This window comes from Hippoglossus hippoglossus, chromosome 18 (assembly GCF_009819705.1).
Source record: "Hippoglossus hippoglossus isolate fHipHip1 chromosome 18, fHipHip1.pri, whole genome shotgun sequence".
Lineage (NCBI taxonomy): Eukaryota > Metazoa > Chordata > Actinopteri > Pleuronectiformes > Pleuronectidae > Hippoglossus > Hippoglossus hippoglossus.
The window spans coordinates 6181701-6194599 of NC_047168.1; the positions used below are offsets into that span (position 1 = coordinate 6181701).

The 12899-nt window shown below is 40.8% G+C and overlaps 1 protein-coding gene across 4 annotated transcripts in view; it reads left to right on the plus strand.

Moving 5' to 3' along the window:
* Nucleotides 1-7883: 7883 nt before the first annotated feature.
* The window catches only part of m1ap (meiosis 1 associated protein), a 33430-nt gene continuing 28414 nt past the window's right edge, over nt 7884-12899 (plus strand). Inside the window, exons 1-3 of one of the 4 annotated variants that reach the window (XR_004617006.1) lie at nt 7884-8065; nt 9997-10260; nt 10421-10618. Coding sequence is in view for 1 of the 4 variants with exons in the window: in XM_034615603.1 (XP_034471494.1) it covers nt 9824-9832; nt 9997-10260; nt 10421-10618 (471 nt within the window). In the remaining 3 variants the exon portion in view is untranslated. Of the gene's footprint in view, nt 8066-9617; nt 9833-9996; nt 10261-10420; nt 10619-12899 lie in introns of those variants that run through there. The other 3 variants (XR_004617005.1, XM_034615603.1, XR_004617004.1) reach the window with 3 other exon arrangements.

Here is a 12899-nt window from a genome sequence, read left to right on the forward strand (position 1 = left end):
CCATCAACCTCTGCGCTAATTGGAGTGGAGTATGAGTGGATTCACTGGAATGCAGCCTGCATTGTGGGAAACCACCCAAGTAGGACAAAAATAAAAGCCCAAAATGTTGATGGGAGTGAAGAATATATCAGTAGAATCACTCCTTATCTCTCCACACTCACTCGCCATATTTTCCGTCTTAGCGGGGTTATTAAAACTGGCTAATTTGCATCAGTGCCAGAGACTAAGGTACTCAGCTCTGTCTATTTTCAGATGGCTAAGCTCTTAGCCTAGTTTTTCTTTGTGGATTGAGACGTTTTTTAGCCCGAGGCAATTAGGCAAATTCACTTGCCCTGTCAGTGAATGCATTGAATGCAATCCTGCCATGAGAAATTAACCACTGGCCAGATTTTCTACCTTCCGTGGCTCCAATCAACACATGGTTTTCTTCATCCTTTTACTTCCCTCCCTTTTTTCCTCTTGTCATGAAATGACAGAGAGAGTGATTAACTGCGGAAATCTGCCAGTTGGCCCCCTCACACACACACACACATATGCACACATGCAAAGTGATGCACACAGAAACTCAAATTCATCTTTCGTGTGAGGGCCAGTGAATGGTGCCGTGTGGAGAGCCCAATTTCCATGACAACAGGCCTGAGGATTAGGGTGAAAAACTGTCATTCCAGAGCAATTGTCAGAGCACCTTGATTCAGAAGAGCACTTAAGAGTGAAGGGAAGGAGCAGGCAGAGGACGGGGGTGGAAATAGAGGAATTTGGGTCGCTTGGAAGGATCAAGGGAGAAACGAAGGAATGGGTAATGATCCTGCTGAAGATCACTTTACCCCCACATCCCTGCTCATTGTAAGTCACTGTGGATAGGGGGGTAAAACACCTCAAATGTAAATGTGTAGTCGTGTGGTATGACGACACGGAGATAAAAACGAGATGGAATTGTGAGAAGAGAAGAAAAGGGATGGTGATGCAAAGGAAGAAAGGGAATAGAGCAGGAGGGAAATTCGTTGATTACAAAACGTGAAGCATCGAAACCATCCACCAGCTTCAGCTCTTAATCTTCACAAGACGGTAGAAGTAATAAGAGATGTACTTTGTACTATGGTGACGCATTTCGATGCATTTCACATATCTCATGTTGAATTTCAACAAGTGCTGCAAAATTAGTTTTTCCTCACTCTTGCAGAGGGTTAAGGGCATCTATGAAGATGCAAATATTTCTAAGGTTTAATTGCTGAAAATAAATGTCTTCTATATTCTATATGTCTTGGATTAAGAGGTAAACTGTGAGACAATTTCCCCCTTCAGAAACAATGTGTTGATCTAACTGAACATGACTTAAGCATGTGGCAGTTACATGACGGACGGAGAGAAAACACAGCGCTCTGCCACCAAACATAACAGGACCATGAATAATCCTCAGCTGCAAAACTACTTTGACGGCTGCTTCAAAGACCTGGAAAAGACCGGATGCAGGTTAAAGAAACAGCTTAACATTTAAAGTGCTCGTTTTATATATGTTATTTAGATTTCACCTCATCTTTCTATGCGAGAGTAACAGACTTCCACAGATACAAACACAGCCACAAAGCAAAATGTTGCATGTCTTTGTGCTTTAGCAGCTTGTCAGTCTCTCTATTTTCTTAAGTTAAGCTTTATATATTTTGGCAGCACTGCACAAAAGCCATATTCGCAGCGGTTTGACAGGTTATTTTAAGTTGATCCATATGCTTCACTCCTGCTTAGAACTGATTTCTTTCATAACGCACAAATCTTCAAACCGCCTGCAAATTTCACAGACAGCGGTCTCATCATTCATCACGGTCTCCTCTGTGTTGATTGGCTTGGAACAACGTTTGCACGCGTGGATGCTGCCTCCCTCCAATTAACCGTTTCTGATGTTAGCAGCCATTCCCTCAAAAACATCTGCTCTTTTTAAGTGGATCTAATGACTTGACGGTTTTTATCCAGCTGAAAAGACAAGTTAACTGTCAGCGTACTGAAAAATTAAGCATGAGGTTAAAGTAATATTAACTGAAGGCATTTTAAAAATCCCATCTATTAGCAAAACAGAGGGGGTATGAATGTTTTGCTCCCATGAGAAGTGCACTGATCATTTACAATCCATGTACAGTGCAGTATATCAATTCCTTGGCACACAGAAGGCGATATGCAAAAAATACATGCGTGCACATGACATGAATCTTTAAAATATGATCAACAGGAGAACAAATATTCATGAATATTTTCATGAGGACCACCCGTGGGATACAACAGTCTATATATAAATAAACAGGCACATGACAGTGACCGGGTCAATGTACAGCATGGAGGATGACAGCGAGCTGTGAGAGACCCACAGAGGGAGAGCGGTGACATCGTTACCATGATGTACTCATCTCCACTGTCAACCCCTCACCTCTTATACATGAGAGAGAGAGAGAGAGAGAGAGAGAGAGAGAGAGAGAGAGAGAGAGAGAGAGAGAGAGAAAGCAATGGCTGTGTGGTTGTAGAGCACTTCACACATGCACGTGTCATGTACGCCCTCCAAATTGCCCTAGATACAAAATGTATAGTGAGAGCTGCCGATCTTCTGCTGTAAACACCTTGTGATACAGGCTTTAGGATATGTACTAGATATGACACTCATATCCCACTATAAATCTATACGTGCTAAAAAACTTGGAAAAGGAAATGAAGAAGACAAATTGCGCTGTGTAGCGGCCATTAGCGTGTGACCTCCACAGCTGGCACCGCCTATAGACTATGCTGCTGCTTGTTCCCCATCTGAGTCCTGGGAACTGAGAACAACAACAGCGCGGATTGTTGGGGGAGTCACATGACACATGGACAGATCCGATGAGACCATGCTGTGCTGTGACTGCCAGTGTACAGAGCTATACCGTTACTGTCTATACTGTCCCTCAGCAGAGATGGGCAGGATGTGCTTTCTGACATCTCAACATCCCCCACATGGTACAAAGAAGACCAGTGATGCCCTGGCTACATCAACGACCAAAGAGTACGCCATGTTTGAGCCACTTGCTGAAATTAAGTTTTTGCATTTTGATATTTTGCATCAGGTCAGGCAAAAAGTTTAAGATCAGGGCCTCTTATCCATAAAAATGCCCTGGTTTTGGATTTTAGCAATGGCAAAATTTGTATGAAATGTTTTTGTGGGCCACATATGCTCACTAGCCTTGTAAATAATTCCCATTCCTACCTTCAGTTTGTTAAGATACCTATATAACCTATTGTTTCTATTTGAACTTAAATACTTGGGCTAAAAAGACACTGCATCACCAATCTGCTGATACCACGGTGATATAACAAGTGTTATTAATGAGATCATAAGACTACCAGGGGACAACCTGACCAGAATAACGTCATCTTTCTCAGAGCATTAGCCCCAGAGACGATGAAGATGAAAGATGAAAGATGAGTCACCCGTGTTTCTGAGGACTCTCGCTGCAGTTTTCCTCCAGAGAACATCAGTCCCGTACATGTGGTACATTAGAAACACTGACTTATTGATGAGGCTGCAGTCACAAGATCATCAGGAGCTTCTGTTGTTTGGCAGATAATCTGTTTCCTCTGCCATTTTCTCATGCGGCTGAATGCAAAGGCCCTTGCGGTGAGCTCAGAGTAGGAGTGGGCGGTACAGCGGCGTCATAGTCATCATTGGTGTGGTAGTGCACCACGACATGGATTGCACAACACCTTAACCACAGTAACAAATCAACATCCTGACTTTAAGAAATCTTCAAAAGGTTCAGTTGCGGTCTGAATAATTACCTTATAAGGTCATTTTGTAGCAAATTAAAAAGTAATCGCTATATCGGCCACTGCCTTCAAGGTGTGACGTGAAAAAAGGGAGGGGCCCAACTGATGAGTTGAAGCATGGTGAGGTTACTTCAAACATAGCCACTTAAGCTGAGTATTGGTAAATCAATGAAGAGACTATATGTGAAACATATCATGAAGAAAGGTCGGGCAAGAGGATGTTATACGAGATGAGTGGAGTGTCGGAATAAGACAGGGAGACTGAGGTGACCACAGGAGAAGAAACTCTTATTCCAAAAAAGGGGAAAGGGGTTATTTAGAGCAGATTTGGTTCCAAATCATCCGACGTGGTGCAAACTACAGTATTATGGAGGCTTTGTAGCCACGTTTATATATGAAGAGGCAAAACCAGCAGGGGGACAACCAGCGCCAATGAAGCACGTCCAAGCATCATTTATGTAAGAGATGGAAAGACATCACTAGTTTTTTACAGAAAATATTGAAACCATTATTACCCTGTTCTTCTGTTCTTTTTTTATAGTGACCATCTCAGTAAAGATCAAACAATCCCTAAGAACAGCTAATATGTTGTGTTCAAGTGTGTGAAACCTCCACCTTTTCACCTTCTTTAACTGTCTTTAACCGTCGTTTTTTTTACATTTTTCTTAATCTAGTTTCAGTTTTGTTGAAGCACGTACAGTTAATTTCCAGATCTTTGGGTTGAAAATACATTATACTCTCCCATGTCTTTGTTTGACAATGATATATCCCATATACTTGATATATTATAAAAATACATACTTTAAATTGATATAAAAGGACAAGGCAGGCTGCTCCTCCCAAAACTCGCTAAAAGTAACATTGTGATATAACAATTTTAGGTCATATTTCCCCCCCTGAGCTCAAAGCTAAGCTAATGGAACAGTGTAAAACAGACCTTTGGAGGGCGTTGTGTCGTTGTGCTGCAGCCTCCTGACTCCATGACGGACCAGAACCAGCTTCAACTCTCCATCCATCATCTCATTAGAGGGGGAAGTGTCCCCGGGCCTTCGCTAACAAATGAGATTGCAGATTGATATGTAATGGATAATCACATTTAGTGGCGCTTGAATGGTATTAGTTACACGCTAAATGTAGGATGTGGAGACCTGCAGAGTTAATTGCTCTGACAGAGAAAAGAAAGAAAGGAGGAAAGGAAGGAAGGAAGGAGGAAAGAAAGACAGAACGAAAGAAGGAAACAAACAATAAATAAAGAAACAATTGAGAAAGAAAGATTAATTAAAAAATTAACTTACACTTTAATGTCTCACCAGGCTGTGGATCTTCTAATTCATCCTCCCTGTCAAGAAAGTAGGTATAAACATTCAGTGTTAATGACGACAACTTCCACTGTTTACCTTTTAGAACAATTCTCCTTCGTTGCCAGAGATGCTAACGTTAGCATCGCTAATTTGCTAGTACCCTGTGTTTTTCTGACGAGTCTGACCTTTGACCTGACAGCGCCACAACAGTAAAGCCAAACTGTCTCGATCGCCATCTGGTGGTTGGATGCAGTATATGGCATAAATCCGGACTCTTGCAACATGTAAAACAACTTCCAACAACAATTTAAATAAACAATAATATGCACAAACATTAAGTGAGACGATGAAAAAGTAAATTCATTCAAAAAAAGTAAATAAATCAAATGAAAATGTGAATTAAATCTAGTTAAGTGATATGGCTGACAAATATTCATTACGATATTAAGGGCTTTTCCAGTTTTTATCAGTTTAAAAAAATCTAAATAGTGTAACAACTCGTTCTGATTTCTGCATGTTAGTTTAGGTTCACACACATACACACACACACACGCACACACAACACACATTTTTTTTAATTTAAATTGTTTTCCCAGTCAATTTATTAGAAACACTTAAAAGTACAGATGCTAAGTCATAAATCCCCCCCCCACACACACACACAAACCTCTGAGAGCAAAAATTCCCCTAATACACGTTGTTGTAATTTGACCCAGTTAGACAGGATCGGCCCTGAAATAGGGCTCACGTGGATGAAAGAACAACATGGTTTGTCCCTGTTTGTGCTCCTGAGCTAAAGCAGATTTAAAATGACTGATTGAACATTTTCATATTTTTAATGCGAGGCCCTCAGGCTTCACATCTGCCACAGGATGTATAGCTTTGAACATTTATAAAAAGAGTTCCCTATGGAGAGTACAATGGTGAATTCAGATTTTTTTTTCTCTCATCATATGAAACAGGCAACTCAGAACAAACCGTTCTTGTCAATGGAGCAGATCGATCGTGTGTTTGCCACGAGTTAGGCAAGAAGGTCAATGCCACTTTCATCTGTACAGCAAACTATTGAATTGTTAAAGAGACAATAATGTATTGTTGGTGAGCTTAAATATCACAACTTCCATGTGCCTGCCGAGGAGATTTCCCAATTTCATGCTGCTGTTCCCATCTTGGGGAACTGAACTGAAACTTCTCAAGGCAGCAAACAACTTAACACTGATTTAACTTAAATCACACAGTGAATAACACTAAACCCAAAAGTAAACGTCAAAATGGTACGAGAAGTGAAAAAGCAACTAGTGTGTGAAATAAGGACTGGGCAAACTTTTCCCCAATCCTCCCCTCAGCAAATCAAAAAGGCATAGCGGATTAGTGCGCTGTCGCAAAGCCCCTATTGACCTAGAAGTATGTGTGGTTACCACAACTAAATTAAGAAGCATGTGTGTATTTCATTATGTGTGTGTACGCATTTGTCTCCGTGTGTGTGTGTGCAAAAGACCGATTAAGCTGCAGGCATATCGGAACACCTAATCCCCTTCCATGGGCCTTCATATTGGCGACTGAACACTCAACATCAGTCTCAGCGTAAGAACCCCATGGTGAAATCTATGCATCCCAGTGTTAATCATAAATACAGCATATACATTGCAGACGTAACAGATATAATTAGAGCGTCGAGGTCTGACGGGCAGGTGGGAAGGTAAGAGGAGTGTGAGGTGTGTGTGTGGACATGTCTGACTAATAGTGTAAACTGGGATGGAGGAGAAAAATGAAGGGTGACAGGGTGGAGAACTGCCAGTGCCTTCAAGAAGCCACTGTCCAACAGCAACATGAAGCACATCTGAGCTCTCCACACACACACTCTTTTAAATCAGGACTGGGCAAATTGATCTGGGAATGGCAACGCCTAGTACAGAGAGTTGGCAGAAGTTATATTATCCTGTCTCAAATACACACACACACACCTCATCTTATCTCCCTCAAGCAGATGTACATGTTACAAATTTTTTCATGTCAATCTCATGCACACCAAAAAAGTAGTAGGTCGCAGTGTGTGTGCGTTTGTGTGTTTGTGTGTACATGTGAGAGAGAGTTACGTGACTGCTCATCAATCACCTCTCATTTCACAACCCAGCGCCAAAGCCTCTTACACAGACCACAGCACTTAACAAAAAACGTTCATACACCACACACACACACACGCACACACACACACACACACACACACACACACACACACACACACACACACACACACACACACACACACACACACACACACACACAGTCCCTGCACTTGGCCTGTCATTCATCTTTTTCTTGATTCATCTACAAATGCAGAGCAGAATGAAACACATGAAGCGAGGGCAGTCTTTGGGCAGGAGGTTACTTTACATTGTGCTTTTCTATGTGTTTATTTCTCTTTGCAGATATGGCAGGCGCTCCAGGCTCTGTAGTTTTCCAACATATGTGTGATAGTGGTGGTAATCTGGTCAGTCTAAAATAAACTAAGGTTTATAGTACAGTGAAATGTGTATATTATGTACATACTCTGCATTTTATATATTTATACTATTGCCCTTTTTGTACTTTTATTAATAATAATTATAATTATAATAATAATACATATACAACATATACTAGTATTATTAAATTATATACTCAATTAAGTGATCAATAATTAGTTTGAAAATAAATGATGACGAAAAATAAAAGTAAAGTTTCTGGATGGTAAGTTTTTAAAGGTGGGTGACACATCTTTCCAATAGACAATCTTTGCCTGTAACCCGGCTGTGTTTACAGGTTAGCGTTAGCCTGCTGGCTAGGAAACTGTTAGCTTACAGTTGTTTACCTAGTTACAGGGAGTTAAAAGTTTGTCGTTTTTCTTCTTAAATATTTATACTTTCAGAAATATTCTGTATCTACTGCGTCTACATCAATATTCCAGCCAAGAACAACCGAAGAGGAGGAGCATAAACCTAGCTAAGGTAACAGTTAGCTAAAGGTGGCTAAATGTAATTTAAGCTAGCAAAAGTTAGCTAAAAGTGATAGTGAAAGAGCTAGCAGTCAGCTGAATAATAGTTTATCATATTTCTTGCCCCCTTGAGCTCTTGAAAATAGTCAAATTCTTTAATTTTGCTTTAATTCTCTGCTTCATTTAAAACCTTTCCCAGGTTTACATGAGCTAATTCTGATGTTGACGATGGCTCATCACATAGAAAGTTTGCACGCTCACATGCACGTTAAACTGTAGCTCAAACTAAACTGTTTGCCATTTTAATAATGTTGTGTATGAGATGCATTTATGTCAGCAAAGAAATTGAGCTGAGTGTGGCAAACAGACGCTAATGTTGTTTGCCTACTGGGCTGAATGTATTTATGTTTACACGGAGAGTTCTCCAAGAGATGATGCCAGGATCAAAGGGGTAAATGTGAAAGACGTGTGATCTGGGAGGTGAGGAGGATAAAATTAGGCTAATAAAGGGGGAGCTGAGTCAGAGACAGATGAGAGGGGCATAACATCAAACGACAAACACACATTTTCACACAATATGCCCTTTATGTTGGATCTAAGTGGTAAAATAGCCCTTCTCTGTGAAGATCAGGACAGTGGGGTTCAGATCCCGGGCAATAATGAGTCCTCAGAGCTCAGCTTTTGATAGGAAGGGATGTTTGTTGGGTGAATTTCACTTTCACAAAAGCAACTCAGGCTTTCAGGTGATTTTCCGTGAGACTTGATACCTTGGTCAACGTGTAGTTGCAGACATCAGCAGGCCAGTATGTTAATGTGTGTATCTGTTCGAAGCCTGTGACAGACACATGATATGAAGCCGACTCAGTGGCAGATTCATGGCAACATAATGAAGGAAAGCTGAAATATTCCCTCCCCTTTTAAATTGATTCATTACTCAAATCAGAAAAGAGAATGTGCAAACAAAAATGTAAGTCTGTAAGTCTTTAGAAATGCTGCACCCAGACCTTGAACACAGGCTCATCAGAGGTTTCTGCTTGTGTTTGTGCTATTTCCAGTTTAGTCCCAAAGCACGTTCCTTGCTGGGATAGGAATAAATATATACTGCTATATACTTGTATTTCAGTTAATGTGGTGTTTTCATCTTGTATATTTTGTCTAATAAATGGTCCAAATCCCTATTAGGCTCTATTTATAGTGACATAAAGAATATTACAAATCAGAAAGTCTGCAATTTGTGAAGCAGAGATCAGTGCCTCAAACAATTAATTTATTATCAATCTGACAATTTATTTCAGTCTAATCTGCATATTTTTAAAATGATCTGTAAATTGTTGATCAAAGCAGTTCTTGCGAAATGACAAAAAAAAAAAAAAAACTGTATCATGGTCTGTTGCCTCGTTTCCCGTTTGAGCAATTTTGTTCCATGTCTACTCTCGTTCCACTCAGGTGTGGAATGAGCAATGACTAACAGTACAGATAGTGTCACAACAGGGGGTCCTTGATGTTGCTAAATACAGGGTTTCTCCACAGTAATGATGATGCTAGAGAGCAGACACAAGAAGGCAGACTCATGCAGATACACGTAATAACAGTGTTTCACACAGAATGATTTCCTCGGAAACATGAGGGGTTTTCCCTTCGGCATCCATCAGCCCACATCCTCTGTGCTGCATGACTGACTGTTGACTTTGGACAGCTACACACACGTTTTTCCAACTGATGACGCGTTTCAAGAAATAAAAAGGAAAAAAGATTGTTTTCCCTGATAAATATGGATAAGGTGAATGGTTTAACAATTCAAAAATTAACAATTCTAATAGCTGTATCTGTCGTTATATTTGTGCTCTTAGGTAAATGCTTCTTCCCTGGAGTGAACCCTTACTTTGGATATTCCCATTATATCTCGCTCCATTTTCTTTGTCATCGAGTGTTTCTCGTTCACAGATGTCCATGGACAACAGAAAGAGGCCGGCAGGTTCCTCCAACTCTGGGAGCTTTGCTTTCTGGTCCTCCTCATTCCGAAGGCAACCAGCCAGGGTCCTGATTGTTGAAGCACTGCCACCGTGGTGGTCGGAGACATCTACGGTGCTCTGCGATGCTCTGGATAACTTCTTCTCCCTTGCCTGTAATCTGGATGGACCCTGCAGGATACCGCTACTCAGCCTGTACGCCATCAGCAGGCAGCAGGAATGTCTCCTGCCATTTGTGGTAAGACTGAGTAGAGTAGTGGAGAACACTCTATCTCCTTCCTATTATTGCTGGCCTTTGCACCCTCTCTCTCGCCCCTCTTCCCTTTGCTGCTTTCTGTCACCCACATTATCTCTCACTTTTATCCCTTTTCTCTCTTTTCGTCCCTCTCTATTTTTAGCAGGTCCGTGGTAACTTGGCCAGGCTGCATTCCTGTGTGGAGGAGCTGAGGTCTATTCCAGGTGAAGGATGCGTCAGGGGAGCAGCCAGAGGAGGTGAGCTGCTGCGACAGGCTGTGCTGGACAGTCTTCAGCAGTTTAAACAGTACATCAGACACACCAGTAATGGAAACCAGCCCAGCCACAACACATCTGTGGAGGTGAGTATAGACAGACCTTGTTCATGCACAACAAGATAACGTCTTTTGGATTTGGACTAAAATCATTGTAAAATTAAGGCTGTCTTTATCCTTCGGAGGCTGCATTTGAAGACGCAGCGGCATGACAAGGCTGTCCCATTCAGAGGCTCCTTAAAATGCGGCTGACATGTTTTCTTTCATCCCTGAGAAACCAATGATCCAACGCATGGGTCCTTCCCGGCCCAACTTAGCCCAGGATTCATTGCGCTTCATTGATGAACCATTTTTCAAAGAGATAATGGTGCTGGCACCCTCAAAGGGTTCTTACGTATCCTCAAGCTTTCAGGAGATGTGCACAAATACGGAGGAAATGAATGCACAGTACATTAAGGATAGACAGAAGTCTCCATCTGTTTCCATATACGTATCTAACGTAGAGCATAAATGAGCCTTAAGTGGATTTGTAGACTAGAAGTACTTCCCTGAAACATCTGTGAGTTTAGCAACTTTGATTGATGATGATTATTGCAACAGTTACTGGGGGACGGAACCATGGATCTCATGAAAGCAAGGCATATTTACTCTACCACTGAACTATGTACCCGCAAGCCTTCCTGAAACAGTGGAGACATGTTTATCTCAAGAAAAGAAAAACTGTATCTGCCTGCCCTGAATATAGACTTAGATAACCATGACACACAGTACAGTTACCACTTTGTCATCCTAATTGTCTATGAAGTAATTTCCTCTAAATATCTGGTTTCTGTCTCCATACGAGGGAACATCTCTTCGGCTGCAGACTAGCTTAGACTGAATACATCTCTTTTGGTATTCAAGCTTCATGCTAATGTATGGAGTGAAGAGGCTCCATTTGTACTTATATATAGCTCTCTTCAGCACCAATTCATTGTATTTAGCAGCAGCAAGCAACATATTGAATTATGAATCCCATTAGCATGTTTTTAAAAGCTTTAACAGTCCATTTTAGTGGCTGAGAACTCTTCACATCTAACCTCACACTGTCCAATTAAGCCCAGCTCATTCAAATGCAGCAAATGAGCTCCACTCATTTGAGTCTTCTGTCTAGAAAGAGTTGAAAAACTCACACCAGAGACACTTCTCAGTTCATTCCTACAAGAATATCCAATCAGCTTTCATTTAAAAGTGGCAAATTGAGTGTAAAATTGTCACATATACAGTCCTGTACAATGAAATTCTTTCTTTGCCTTCCACTCTGAATACTGTGTTTTTTAAGAGTTAAGATAAATATCAAAGTAAGAAAAATACAAAAAATATAAATATGTACAATAAAGCATAACGTACATTCATTATGTGGATCGGATTGTTGACATCAATAAAAGATCATAACAACCACTTAGATGCAGCACATTTCATAAAAACGTTCATGTAATGTAACTCACAGCCAGCTTGAGGCCACTTCTCCACTTCCAGGCCCATGAGCTGTAAATAGATTTTTGATTCAGCAAATTGCAGTTAAGGGGAAGCGGGATAGTAGCTGCCATTACTGAAAGCATCTCATCTGTTACAGTATATTTAACTGTTGGGGAGACAGCGAAAAAATGAGCCGCTCACTGGCCGCCTTGTTAAATTTGAACAATGTGTCCTCTGGATACAAGGCTCTGGGGTTGTTGACGAGGATTTCTCAAATCCAGCCAGCTTTATTCGGGAGCTCTGGACAGATGATTACACTAAGAGCCACTGTTTCCGACAGCAGCAGATATGAATAGCACTATTAGAAGGCAGAGAGAGACACTAAGCAGAGACGTGGCACTGTGCACGCCAGTCTGTGAGCTGCTGATGAAATTATACAATGCACATTTTCATTCATGGACTCATGTCCTCCATGATGATGTGCGTCAGACAGATTCTACTTTGAGCAGGAAGCAGAGAAGAGAACGCATCAATAACCACATCATAATCAACATTTACTGCTGCTGTTAATTTCATTCATCAGCTTATCTTTTTTCCACCCAAACTAATTTCATCTGTTTCCTTCCTCAGATATAGCCAGTGCTCATTTACAGATTTTGCTGTTTGCGTTAATGTTCTGCAGAATCATTCGTTATCAGAAAATTAATCAATTAGTAAAAAAAAAACGTTTACAGTTAATTATCCAGCAGTTTTCCTGTCGTGACTTGTGAGTTAATAATAGCTCAGATACAGAAAACTTTACAATTACAGATTATACAGCAAGATGGTATTAAATATGTTTTGTATGTTAGTGTAGATTTGTGTCATTATAACATATGGATAAGCCGCTTTTCTGTCAGGGTGGGTTGCT